At 43.4% G+C, this 14410-nt stretch overlaps 1 protein-coding gene and 1 non-coding gene across 2 annotated transcripts; one reads left to right on the top strand and one right to left on the bottom strand.

Moving 5' to 3' along the window:
* Positions 1-538: 538 nt before the first annotated feature.
* SNIP1 (Smad nuclear interacting protein 1) lies at positions 539-14131 on the top strand. The gene is made up of 4 exons (XM_007182545.3): positions 539-807; positions 2295-2397; positions 10119-10717; positions 11699-14131. The coding sequence occupies exons 1-4, from the start codon at positions 587-589 to the stop codon at positions 11961-11963; spliced, it is 1188 nt and encodes a 395-aa protein (XP_007182607.3). The 5' UTR covers positions 539-586; the 3' UTR covers positions 11964-14131.
* LOC114237997 (U6 spliceosomal RNA) lies at positions 9565-9671 on the bottom strand. The gene has a single exon (XR_003623442.2). It is a non-coding gene; the product is annotated as a U6 spliceosomal RNA (small nuclear RNA).
* Positions 14132-14410: the final 279 nt, after the last annotated feature.

Raw genomic sequence — 14410 nt, 5'->3', positions numbered from 1 at the left:
AGGCATCTGAAGTTGCCGGGTTTTAAAAAGTATTTGCTTTTAATTAAATGGAGAAATGACAACATAACAGAAAGCGCAAGAACAGAGGGGAAATACTAATGATTTGCCCACGGGCTACCATCTGTGATTGCATTTCCTTCTCTTCCTCTTTCCTTGGTATTCCCAGACGTAAATGTAATCACACACTACGCACAATTTTGTATCGTGCTTCTTTCGTTTAACAAGTCAGGGTTTTTTCCATTTGTCATATAGTTTGTAAATAGCATTGCGAATGGTGACGTAACATCTTTCCTATCGCTGGGCATGTAGGTTGTCTCTGTGCTCCGTAATTACTATAACAGGGCAACAAACATCCTTGAGAGTAGCTTTTTCCCGAAAGTTTGCTTTTGAAACTTAAATCTCCCGCCTCTCGAGCCGGGTCACTAAGGCCCCGCCCACTCCGGAATCGTATCGCGTTATCTCCGCCGCGAGGGTTTCTGGGAGAGCGTGCACTCGGAAGCGGAAGTCCTAGAGTCAGGTCCGTCATTTCCTTCGGGGATAGGAGTGCTTCGGACATCTTTTTCCTTGGCTCCGTAGGTCTCCTAGTATGAAGGAGGTGAAGAGCGAGCGGGATCGGGGGAGCCGACGAAGGCACCGGGACGGCGACATGGTGGCGGCAGCGGTGGTGGTGAAGCAGGAGCGCCTCAGCCCGGAATCCGTGCCTCCCGTGCACCGCCGCCCAGACTCCTCCGGCGGTAGCCCGTCTCCACCGGCCGGCGAGTCGGGCCGCCCGAGTCACCGCGGGAACCGAGCCCGAGGAGGTAGCCGGTAAGTGAGCAGCAGCCCGGGGTGGACCTTTGGTCGGGTTCATTGAGAAAGGCCGAGCCCGAGGAGGTAGCCGGTAAGTGAGCAGCAGCCCGGGGTGGACCTTTGGTCGGGTTCATTGAGAAAGGAGGACAGGGCTAGAGCCAGAAACACACCTTGAACGCTGAGCGCTGCAGCTTGGACTTAATCCAATCCTGAGGCGATAGTAGTGACCGGTTGTGCTTGTGTTAAGGAACGTTTACTCTGGTACCTGTCACTTGCGTTATAGCTGGGCGTTAAGCGCCTAATGCCTGCTGGACAGGATCTCGCTCCTCCATTTCTGGGTACCCAGCTTTTCACCGGGTATGGTCCAGTTTAAGTTGTTCGTTAAGCAATGATCGTTTAAGTTGAAATGAAAGATTTTCCCCATTTGCCTGCAAATGGAGTGCGGGAGTTATCTTTTCAGTTATCTGCCCCAAGAAGTTTACATATCGAGGGCCTAGGCGATCTGTCTGATAATCTGTGGAAAAAATTGTCTCTTGTTAGACTCGTTCATTTATTAATTCATTCGACGTAGTTTTACTGAGTACCTATTATGTGCTAAAGACCATCGTAGGATATAAAATAATGTGGGAAAATATCTATGTAACACTTTTAAAAATATACGTGTGTATATGTAGAAAAAAGAAGACAGTCCTAGGTTCTGGGGCGGCAAGGATGAACACCATAGATGATCTCTACCCTGGTGAAACTGACTGTGCTCTAGCCCTGAGACAAAATAACAAGCAAATTAAATTTTAAAAAAATAGTTTCAGTTAGTAACAAGTATTAGGGGTAGGTTAAAACAGTAATGTGATAGTGAGAGGGTAGAGGGAAATGGTTCTTCCTGAACCACTCTCTGAAAAGTCCACCATTTGACCTGAGACCTGAATGGTAAGAATAATCCAGCCTTGTAAAGATCTAGGCAGAGGGAATAGCCTGTGCAAAGAACTTGAAGTGGAATCAGTTGTGTTCCTTCTAGAAATGGGGGGGTGGTGGTGGTGGATCCAGTACAGGGATCAAGGAGAGTGGTTGGAATGAGGTGGGAGAGGGAGGAGTAGAGCCAGAGGACTTGCTGATTGATTGATTGATTGAGTGTGATTGTGTGGGAGAGGAGCGTGGGGGGCTGCTGGTGGTGAGGAGAAAAAGAATCAAGGGTGACTTCTAGGTTTTTGTCCTGAGGAACAGGGTGGATGGCGGTACCAGTTACCCAGATGGCAGAGACAGAGGAAAGTTTCTTGAGGGGATGGGAACCTAGAGTTATGTCATCTATGTGAGAAGTTCCAGTAGGCAGTTATGTATGTGGAAGACATTAGGGCTAGAAAAGTGAAGCTCCTTACTCCTTTAGTGTGATCAGCAGAGACCTTCACAAGTGTGGTGTTTGTATTAGTAGGTAAGCCTGATACTTAAAGCGAATTTGTATTAGGGAATGAAAACTGAGATAAAATCTGCATGTATCATTCTCTGAACAGGTCTCCAGCCAAAAAGAAAAACAAGTCCTCAGGGAGAAGAAGCAAGTCTCCCCGGAGTAAGAGAAGCCGAAGTCCTCACCACTCAACAGTCAAAGTAAAGCAGGTAAGTGGATTGAGATGTTTTCATACTGGCTCCAAACCTAGAGCCTGTCCCATCATAGCTAAAGAGTGTCGTGTATGTGTTCACCTGTACTTGCGATGGGCTTTTCTAAAAGCTGGGGTTTTTTGTTTTTCCTGCTTGCTTTGTTAAGGTAAACCTTTTATTTTGAGGTAATTGTTGATTCACATGCAGTTGTAAGAAATAATACAGAAGTGGCTGTTTCTCCCAATGGTAACATCTTACAGAATTATAGAACAGTATCATAGTCAAAACGTTGACATCAGTGCAGTCAAGGAACAAAACATTTTCATCACAAGGATCCCTCATGTAGTCCTTTTATAGTCACACCCAGTTCCCTCCCACCCTTACCCCTCAACTCCTGGCAGCTTCTAATCTCTTCTCCGTTTCTATAATTTTGTCACTTCAAGCATGCTGTGTAAATGGAATCTCACAGTACAAGCCTTTAGGGATTGGCTTTTTTCACTCAGCAAAATTCTTTAGTGATTCATTCAGGTTGTTGCCTCTCTCCGTAGTTCATTCCTTTTTATTGCTGAGTCGTATTCAGTGGTATGGATTTAACCATTTGCCCATTAAAGAATATCTGGGTTGTTACCAGTTTTTTGGCTATTAGACATAAGGCTGCTATGTAAACATTTGTGGGCAGGTGTTTGTGCGAACATAAGTTTTCTTTTTTCTGGGATACATGCCCGGGAGTGCAACTGCTGGATGGTATAGTAGTTGTGTGTTTAATTTTTTAAAGAAATTGCCAAACTGTTTTCCAGAGTGCTGTGTTAGTTTGCCAGTTCTTCCATAACAAAATTCCACAGACTGGCTGCCTTAAACAACGGAGCCTATAATTTTCACACAGTTCTAGAGGCTAGAAGTCCGAGATCAAAGTTTCAGCAGTTTGGTTTCTCCTGAGGCCTCTCTCCTTGGCTTGCCTTCTCCACTGTGCCCTCACATAGCCTTTCCCTCTGTGCTCCTATCCCTGGCTCCTAGCTCCTCCTTTAACCACATCAGCCGTATTGGGTTAGGGTCTCACTCATTTTAACTCAATCAGTTCTTCAAAGAGCTTATCTACAAAAAATTTGGCTACATTCTAAGATGTGGAGGTTGGGACTTCAACATATAAATTTGGGGGCATGATTCAGTCCATAACAGTGGCTGTACCATTTTACATTTCCACCTGTCATGTGAGTGATCCAGCATTTGGTACTGGCACCATTTTTTTATTTTAACCATTCTTACAGGTGGGATAGCGGTACTGTGATCTTAATTTGCATTTACCTAGTGGCTAATGATATTGAACGTCTTTTCATGTGCTTATTTGCCATCTGTATTTCCTCTCAGGTGACATGTGTCTTCAGATCTTTTGCCTATTTTCTAGATGGATTATTTGGGTTTTTTTACTATTGAGTTTTAAGAGTTCTTTTTTAATATTCTTAGATACTAGGCCTTTTGGGGTGAGTGGTTTGCCAGTATTTTCTTCCAGTCTGTATCTTGTCTGGTCATTCTCTTAACAGGATTTTTCTCAGAGCAAAAGTTTTTAATTTAGATGGAGTCCAGCTTATCTGTTTTTCTTTTCGTAGATTATGCTTTTGGTGTCATGTCTAAGAATTTTTTCCCTGGCCCTAGATCCTGAAGATTTGTTTTTTCCTTAATGTTTTTCATGTAAGTCTCTGGTCTATTTTAAGTTTGTTTTACTATAAGGTGGGAACAATCTTGTTTATATCTATTAAAAAAAAATCTTGTTAGGACTTTGATTGGAATAGTGTTAAACTTGTATTTTGGGGTGATTTGGGTTTTTAAAATTGTTATTATTATATTGAGTCTTCTAGTCTATGAACATAGGTGTGTCTCCGTTTATTTAGCTCTTTGATTTCTTTCATCAGTGTTTGTAGTTTTCAGTGTACAAGTCCCATGCGTGTTTTGTTAGATTTACACTTAAGTAATTTTTTTTTAGTGACTGTAAGTGATATTTTAAATTTCATTGTTTACTTGTTCACTGCTAGTACATAGAAATATAATTGATTTTTGTATGTTTATCTTACATCCTGTGACCTTACTGAACTCATTCATTTATTTTAGGAGGTTTTTGGTAGATTACTTGGGATTTTCCACATAGATAATCATATCTGCAAATAGGCACAGTTTTATTTCTTCCTTTACAGTGTGTGTGCGTTTTATTTTCTCTTGCTGCAGTGTCTGGGACTTCCAGCACTATTGTGGAATAAGAGTAGCGAGAGCAGACTCTCGTGCCTTGCCCTCGGTCCTGATGGACAAGCATTCAGTCTTCTTTTTAAAGAAGCTCTTTGTTACAAAGTGCAAATAGAGACACTGGCATTAAGAAAATGGATTTTCTTATGAATTTGAGAGACTGTGGGCCAACTTTCTGCTACCTAAAAAGATACAAAGCCAGACAGTCTTGATGGTCTGTTGTATGAGTTGGTCAGGCACCACCTTGGCTATCTCAGAATGCAGCCACTGGAACCACGGTACCCAGATCGAACCTCTCAAACCACTTGTAGTTTTGCATGTGTGTGTGTTTATGTACAACTTGCTACTTTTTTGATTTAATAATTTTGGCATGTTACATTTTGTAGATTTAAGGTGCAAAGCTGTGTTACTTGGATACATTTATATATTGTAATATGATTGCCATTGAAGCAATATTTACCACGTTATATCATTATAGTGTAGTATTACTGTCTATATTCATTATACTGTGCATTAGATCTCTATGGCTTATTTACTACTTGTTACAAGTTTGTACCCTTAAATACCATCAGTCTTATCCTCTCGCCCCCCCCATCTCCTAGTAACCACCATTTTACTCCCTGATTTATTTATATATATATATATATGTATGTATGTTTGACTTTTTCAACTTGCAGTTCTTTACCTCTGGTTTCTAAATCAGCACTTTACAGTGAATCCTGGGGCTTATAGCATGGAACTGTTTTGTGATTATTGTTATTTTGAAGTGTCTTAGTTTGCTTTTCTATGCTAACTTCCCTCCTGACCTCAAATTATCTCTTAAAAAGCTGATTTCATTGTGTTAATCAGCTAGAAACTTGGAAATGGCTCTCGAGCAAAAGGGTTTGAGGGCTTGACAGGCAGCTGAAAGTCAGTGACTTTCACCTGGATTGTAAGAGTGCACACGGCCTCTGACTTAAGCATGACTTGTACTTACAGATATTCTCTTCTGCACCACTCAGCCACCATTAAAAAAATAAATTTATCTAGCACAAGGAATTATATTCAATATCTTGTAATAACCTATAATGGAAAAGAATCTGAAAAAAAATATACGTGTGTGGGTGTGTGTGTATGTATAACTGAATCACTTTGCTATACGCCTGAAACTAACACAATATTGTAAATCAACTATACTTCAATTAAAAAAAAAAAAGGAGGGGAACAGGATTGTGGAAACCTCAGAAAAAAATAAATTTATCATTTACTTGTTCATCATAACGCAGAATTCTGTAAAATAGAAAGTGAGAGTATGGTTTATGTAGTGTATGGTTACTTCTCTCATTAGCCTCAAAATCGCACCCCTCCCCACAAACAAAAAAATCACCTCACTCCCCAGAAGTAGCCATTTTTATAGTTTGATATTTATACTTCAAGGCTCTGTTATACTTACGTTATCTTCTTTTCCTTTATGTTTTGGGGTGTGTGTGTGTGTGTGTGTGTGTGTGTGTGTGTGTATTCTATGCAAAGATGTTCATTAAAAAATATATATTATCCTACTTGACTTATCAATAATTGAGAGTATATGTTGAAATCTTAGTTATTTTGTGTTATCTGGTTTTGTAATTTGTCATATTCTCTCCATAGTGTCTACTAATTTTGCCTGGTATACACTTTTTGGAAACGAAGACAGAATTGCCCATTGGATTTAGCAACATGGAGGTCATTGGTGACCTTGACCAGCAATTTTAGTGGAGTAGTAAGGGTGAAGCCTAATTGGAGGGTTCAAAAGAAGATGGGAGAAGAATTGGAGACTGATTAAAACCGAACTGTTTTGAGGAGTTTTACTCAAAGAGGAGTGAAGAAATAGGGTGGAAGCTGACATGGGAAATGAGTTCTAGAGAAGAGCAGGTGCCTGTGCTGATGGGAATGATCCAGTGCAGAACGGAGAAGTAGATTGTGCACAAGAGAGGTGAGAATCACTGGAGTGATATTCTGGTTGAAAGGGAAGCTCCCAGATGTAGGAATTGACTTTAGGTAGAAGCATAGATAGTTTCCTTATGGTCACAGGAAGGGAAGACAGAGTATATGGGTACAGATACTGATGGGTGGGTAGATGTAGAAAATCCCTTCTGAGTAAATAAGGGATGGGGAAGACCATGTAGGAGATTTGAGGACAGAGAAGGGGTAAAACAGTCATCTGGGAGAATGAATAGATCAAGAAAATGTAGGATGGTCGCTGGGCATCATTAAGGAGACTTGGGTTCATGCTTCTAAGGTAGGACCATTCAGAATGGTTTGTGTTTTTTCTCTAGCCACTTTGCTGTGCTTAATGCTGATTGTGGTTTTGCCAGGACAGTGCAACAGAGTGGCATAGGGGCAAAGGATTTGAATATCTCCGCATGGGAGTGATCATACTGCTTGACCATGGAATTTAAGTTAGGAAGGGAAGAGAGCGAGGGACTGTGCAAAGGTAAGAGGATCAAAGGCTTGGATGAGTCTTATTGGGATAAGGATTGTTAGAGTTGGGTAAAGTGTGAGCTGGAAAGATGGGCAGAAGGAGGACTGCTTAAAATGGAAATTATAGAGGGGTTGCAGTTATTGGAAATGAAAAGGTCCGTGTATAACCATGGGGGTGAGTGGCTGAAGAGAAGGGAGGAGACAAATAAGATAATGGGAAGAGAGAAATGCAAAGAATAGAGATGCCAGCACGTTATCGAAATCACCAAGAGTAATGCTGGAGAGGATGACTTGAGCTGGAAGTAAAACTGGCACAAAGTGAGGGGAAGTGACCCAGGATTAGTAAATGACAGCAGCACTGAGAGTAATGGTGACAGTGGTCTTACGTGAGATTCACAGCTGGGTTTTTTGTTTTGTTTTTTTTAAAGATTTGTGTTTTTTTTTAAATTTTATTTATTTTATTTATTTTTGGCTGCACTGGGTCTTAGTTGCGGCATGCGGGATCTTTGTTGAGGCACGTGGGATCTTCGTTGTGGTGCACAGGCTCCTCTCTAGTTGTGGCACGCAGGCTCCAGGGTACATGGGCTCTGTAGTTGTGGCGCTCAGGTTCCAGAGTGCGTGGGCTCTGTAGTTTGTGGCAGGCGGGCTCTAGTTGAGGTGCGCGAGCTCAGTAGTTGTGGCACACGGGCTTAGTTGCCCCACGGCATGTGGGATCTTAGTTCCCTGACCAGGGATCGAACCCATGTCCCCTGCATTACAAGGCGGATTCTTTACCACTGGACCACCAGGGAAGTCCCCACAGCTGGGTTTTTTAGGGAGAAAGAAGAGGGTGGGGTGTGTTCTGGAATTGGCAGTGAGAAGCAAGGACGACACCTGCCGTATGTCCAGACCCGGAGATGGTGGGAGTTGGGGGAGGTCAGAGGGAGAAAAACAGCCACCATTTGAGGAGCTGCAGGGGAGCAGTGTGCTCAGGGCAGAGCCAGGGTTCTGTTAGAGCAAAAGGAGATGGGAACGATCCGGGAAAACGAGGATGTAGATCAGTTTTGCCGAGCTCTCCATTCCAGGGGGCGTAGTGCAACAACAGCTTCAGGAGTTGAAGAAGGGGACAGATTTGGGGACAGAATCCTTGATGGACAGAGCCTTATGGGGATTAGAGTACAAGGGAGGTAGAGGTGATGACCTGGAATCTGTGACTTCTTACAGTGACTCATTTAATCAGGGATAAAGGGCATAATGAGATGAGTTCTGGTGAACTCAAGGCAGATGGTGGTGGCAAACTTGTGAATGTCTTGGGGTAGGAGGGTGGGGTGTCTGAGGCTCCCTGCCTCTTGATACTTGTCTCTGGAGGCTTGGAAGTCTAGGAAAACTGGGTCCTGCTCTGAGCAAGCAGACCCCTACTTGACCCCTATGTATGGTAGGGAGAAGGCCTTGAGGCCGGGGGTGGGGTTGGCGGGGGAGTGGAGGCAAGGTCTCAGTCCTGGGCTCAGGGTTTCCTCTCTACCCCTTTCCGGGAGGGGCAGCCTTGCTCATAGTGTGCGGGCGCCCCCCCTTGAACTCTGATGCTTTAGTTATTAGATTAATCAGGGTAAGCCTGTCTTCGTGTGTTCATTAAATATTTATTTGTTCTGATAATTCCTTGTTAATATCCTTTGCCCATTTTCACCTGTGCTGATTTTCAATGCTGAGTCTTTTTTAAGAAACCATCATGTGTTTCTTCATTTTTTTCAGATCTTTAAAAAATATATCTCTTACAGTTGACCCTTGAACAACATGGGTTTGAATTGCACTGGTCCACTTATATGCACATTTTTTTTCAATAGTAGATACTGCAGTACTCCATGTCCCCTGTTGAGTCTGTGGATTCGGACCCTTGAATACAGAGGAACCAGGTATACAGAGGGCCGACTACAACTAGTTGGAGTGTTGGTGCCCCTGTGCCCTTAACCCCCTCATTATTCAAGGGTCAACTGTAGTAAATTTTTATAGGTTTCTTTTTTTTTTTTTTTTTTAATGTTTAAAAATTAACTGCTTGTTGGGCTTCCCTGGTGGCGCAGTGGTTGAGAATCTGCCTGCCAATGCAGGAGACATGGGTTCGAGCCCTGGTCTCGGAAGATCCCACATGCCACGGAGCAACTGGGCCCGTGAGCCACAATTACTGAGCCTGCGCGTCTGGAGCCTGTGCTCCGCAACAAGAGAGGCCGCGATGGTGAGAGGCCCGCGCACCACGATGAAGAGTGGTCCCCACTTGCCGCAACTAGAGAAAGCCCTCACACAGAAATGAAGACTCAACACAGTCATAAATAAATAAATAAATAAATAAAAGAACGTGAATTTCTTAAAAAAAAAAAAAAAAAGACTCCGGTTTTTCAAAAAAAAAAAAAATTAACTGCTTGTTTATTTTTTTCAGGATAAATCTGTCATGGTACTGTTGCTACTCCTCTTGAGTTCTTATGGCTACACTAATAATAAAATTGACACAAGGCAGAAAAACAGGAGAAGAAAACCCACAAATTTAAAAATATGGAACGCTTCACGAATTTGCATGTCATTCTTGCACAGGGGCCATGCTAATCTTCTCTGTGTCGTTCCAATTTTAGTATATGTGCTGCTGAAGCGAGCACTATATGTTTCTTATATGTCTTGCATATTTCTTAATTTTATTCTAGGTATTGAAATCAGATCTTTTAAAATTACTATTACATTTTCCTTTTGGGCATAAGAGAAAGCTAGCTTTTTTTTTTTTACGTAATTATCTTGTATGTGACTACTTAACTCTCTCTGTTAGTTCTGATTCTGTATGCATGTCCCTCTAAGTTTGCCTATAGGTGTTCTTGTTTCTTGGGCTCTGAACATGGGTATGCACCGTTAGCTCTATAGCTGGGCAGCAGCCTAGGACACCTGTTCTGTGTGGTGGCCTTGCAAGGGGACATGACCACCACTGGTAACCTTATTTCTGTGGGACATTTTGCTCTGAATGCCAAAGTCCAAAGCACAAATGACTTTTTGACTGCAGCTCTATTCATAGACTGTGGACTGCCTTTACCTTCCTGAATCTGTTTGAATTTCAGGAACGTGAGGATCATCCCCGGAGAGGCCGGGAGGATCGGCCACACCGAGAACCCTCAGGACAGGAACACAGGCGAGCTAGGAACAGTGACCGAGACAGACACCGCGGCCATTCCCACCAGAGGAGAAGCTCGGTCGAGAGGCCTGGCAGCGGGCAGCCTCAGGGACGGGATCGAGATGCCCAGAACCTACAGGCGCAGGAATCTGAGCGGGAGTTTCACAACGCCCGGCGCCGGGAGCACCGCCAGAAGAACGAAGCCGGCGGTAACGCATCTCAGGACTCACTTCCTCAGCCTGGCCCTGGCAGCAACAACAAAGACAAAGAAGTGCCTGTTAAAGAAAAGCCAAGCTTTGAACTTTCTGGGGCACTTCTTGAGGACACCAACACCTTTCGGGGTGTAGTCATTAAATACAGCGAGCCCCCGGAAGCACGTATCCCCAAAAAACGGTGGCGTCTCTACCCCTTTAAAAATGATGAGGTGCTTCCAGTGATGTACATCCACCGACAGAGCGCTTACCTCCTGGGCCGACACCGCCGCATCGCAGACATTCCCATCGATCACCCCTCCTGTTCAAAGCAGCACGCCGTCTTTCAGTACCGGTAAGTGTACATCTGCAGAGGGAAACTGAAGTGCCAGCAGAAGCCCGGCGTCTCGGTTAATTAGGATTACTGAGGTCTGTGTGCCTGTGTGTGCACAAGAAGCCCGTACCCCTCGTATCTAGTATTAGTCTTAAGGAGTATTATTCATCTAACAAATAATCACTTTATACAAATAATTGCTTACATTTGTATAACAGGCTGGAACTTGGTGTCAGAAATCCAGATTTTGAATCCTGCCACTGCCACTTACCAGGTGTCTGACTTGGGACGAGCCAGTCTTCTGGGCCTCGGTTTCTACCTACCTCGCAGGGCTGTTATGAGGGTTAAATGGAAATAAAGCTGAGAGTGCCTGGCGTATGTTAGCTGAATCTGTATCTTGACAGTTTCTGTAGTACATCTGTTATTGTTGGATGTTCACAACAATCCAGTGGGGAGGCGAGGACAGGTATTAATACCCCATTTGACATGAGAATATGAAGCTCAGCAAAGCCAAGTGGCTGGCCTAATAAATGATCACTGTAGTAGAACTCTGGCTCAAATCAATTTTGATTTGAACAATTTTGATCATCTCATCTGTTCCCTTGACTCTGAAGTCCAAATCCACTGGTGTATTCCCATTGGGACAGAAGCTAAAATATGTTGAAATACAGGTAAAAGAAGCACTATATTGATTATAAACAATGCAAAAAGTGTCAAAAAAGATGCAAAAAATGTATTTCTTAACCATGGCAAGAGGCCTTGGATTCTGCATTTTAAGCTTTGACCTACCATGAATCCTCCCCGCCCAGTGACCAGTTCTCACCATTTCTACTTGCTCCCAATTTCTGAATCCATGGCCATGCCTTTCCCTTGACTTCCTAGAGTTTGAACTTGAACTGTGTCTAAGCCAGGTTATTTACATCATCTAGACTGTGTTAGCAAAGAGCTGGATGATCTGAGGCAGGATTTCACTCACAGGTTTCTCTCCTTTATCTCTGCTAGGCTTGTGGAATATACCCGTGCTGATGGGACAGTTGGCCGCAGGGTGAAGCCCTACATCATTGACCTTGGCTCAGGCAATGGAACGTTCCTGAACAACAAGCGAATTGAGCCCCAGAGATACTACGAACTGAAGGAAAAGGATGTCCTTAAATTTGGGTTCAGCAGCAGAGAGTATGTTCTGCTCCACGAGTCCTCTGACACCTCTGAAGTAGACAGGAAGGAAGACGAGGATGACGAGGAGGAGGAGGAAGTATCTGACAGCTAGCAAACTGGAAAACAAGCCACACTCTCGAGAGACCTTTTCTCTCTGCGAAAGCTTTGGGATTGACTCAAAGGGCACCGCCGTGCTCTCTGTAACGCCTCTTATTGCCTTAAGTCTTTCTTCTGTTGCTGACCAGCTTACGTTTCAGTGTGAGAAAACTGACTTGTGTTCGGTTGAACTTTCTTCTGTGGCACGTCAGCCACATGCCGTGGGCATTTGTTTTCTGAACAGTCTCACCAACACATCGTGTTTTAGTAGAAGCATCGTGGCTTGAGTTGGTGCTTTCAGAACTACTGTGCAGGAAACTATAAAGCCCTGGTTGAAGGGGAATTGTGGCTTGCTTTCTTTGTACAGTTACTTTATTTATATCGTTGTTAAGCTTTGTGGACCGGGTTTGTTTTTGTCTTGGGGGCAAAGCCCTGAACAGAGAATCTTATTCAGCTTTGGTTATCACCAAAACAGCCTCCAGAGTATACCAAAGCTTTGACCTGGTTGAGCTCTTGAGTCATAGAAATTGATTTTGCACTTCGTTGTTTGGGGGTGGGCAGGGGGGTGGGGGAGATTTACCACATGACCTCATTATTGACTGTTGGACTTAAACGGATGCTTTGTGGAGCCTGCTTAAGCTCATGACTGTACAGGAAGGTCATGGCCACTGCCAGTGGGTGCTGATAACATGTCACAAGAGGCTGAAATGGGTCGTGGATTTGTTTCTTGTGAGAGAACTCTGATTTCTCCATGGAGCATGTACAGAACAATTTTGATCTTCAACTTTGCATTTTTATTTAGAGGTTATCTCCATTCTTCCTTCTTTGAGAAACATACTGTCATTTATGTGGCAGGGTCTTTGCTTTATTCTAACAATGTGTATGTGTTGTGTGGTTTACATGTTTTCATCTTTTTAAAAAAACGTTCAGAGAGGTTGTATTTACCTGGGCAATTGGGAATTGCCCAATTTCCTAATTTTCCACCAGAGGAATATGTGTAAGTAGAAAAGTCATAACTGCTTACATCTATTTTGTGTGTGTGTGTGTGTGTGTGTGTGTTTGTGTATATGTATATATTTAAAAAATTGTGTGTGAAAGAGTTGCATATTGATTTTCCTATGAGAATGTTTTGTGATGTAAATGTAATACTGCATTATAGGCAAAGGCCTCCCTGCATTTGAAGAGCAGGTTTTCATTTATATGTATTTTTGGAATAAAAAATAATAAAACTTGTAAATATAGCCCCCTTTCAAAGAGTACTTCTTTCCTAGCACAGAGGACCTTGTGTTCATAGGTATATTTGCTGCTAAAGAAATCTTTGTATCAATATTTTGGAGGTAAAAGTAGACAGTTGTGGAGGGTGCCCTGGGGGTGATAGGACTCACCCTGCACTGGAATCCAGATCTACAAATTTCAGCGAGTAAGCGGTGGTCCTGTTGAAGCAGCAGTGCTTTCTGAGTTGGCAGTGAAGGGGTTTTCCTTCCCAGAATAGTCAAGAGTTGGGGCAGGTTATACATAGTGGGCCTCATACCAGTTGACCCCTGTCCCTGCTCTTTCACCCTCAGGTGGTGATGGGGGGTGGGATGGGAGGAAGGAGAGATGATGCAAGTCAGTGCTCCTGCTAACTGTTCCTCTTGGGTGGAAACTAATGACATTATTAGATGGTCTTCCTTACCATTGTTTTTCCACTGAGGTCTCACATACTTAGATGTACTCAGGGTTAAATGTTGACTAGTGTGGGGAAGGGCTGCTGACTAATGTTTATTCAAAAGAAATGAAAAGATTCCCCTTTGGGGAATTCCTTGGCGGTCCAGTGGTTAAGACTCACACTTCCACTGCAGGGGGCACGGGTTTGATCCCTTCCCAGGGAACTAAGATCCCACAACCTGTGTGTCATGGCAAGAAAAAGAAAAAAGATCCCCTTTGAAGAGTGAACACTTAATAAGGTTAATTAGGTAAAAGGTTACATGAGGGAAGAAACAATGTAAGAGCAATTAGCATCCTCACCCAATGTGCCCTGGCCCCTGCAAGCACATATTACATACGTGCATGTCTAAAATGTTGTGTTTTGATGAGTTTTTCTCTTGATCCAGGCTGATGGTTTTCTCTTCCTGGGATGAGGCGCTAATCTGGCATCTCACTCCAGGGCCTCCGTGTTCAATTTGTGTAACTACTGCTTCCTGGCAGCCTTAGGCTTGGCTTCAAGCACCATCCTGCTGAACACTGTGATAGATGACCACTTTGCCTACATTTAAAAAAAAAATAAATTTATTTATTTGTTTTTGGCTGCGTTGGGTCTTTGTTGCTACACGCGGGCTTTCTCTAGTTGCGGTGAGTGGGGGTCTACTCTCTTCGTTGCGGTGTGCAGGCTTCTCATAGCGGTGGCTTCTCTTGTTGTGGAGCACGGGCTCTAGGCGCACGGGCTTCAGTAGTTGTGGCACGAGGGCTCTAGAGCTCGGGCTC

The sequence above is a fragment of the Balaenoptera acutorostrata genome, chromosome 1, assembly GCF_949987535.1.
Source record: "Balaenoptera acutorostrata chromosome 1, mBalAcu1.1, whole genome shotgun sequence".
In the NCBI taxonomy this organism is placed as follows: Eukaryota; Metazoa; Chordata; class Mammalia; order Artiodactyla; family Balaenopteridae; genus Balaenoptera; species Balaenoptera acutorostrata.
The sequence above is the reverse complement of the archived record's forward strand: the minus strand, read 5'-3'. Positions and strand labels throughout refer to the sequence as shown.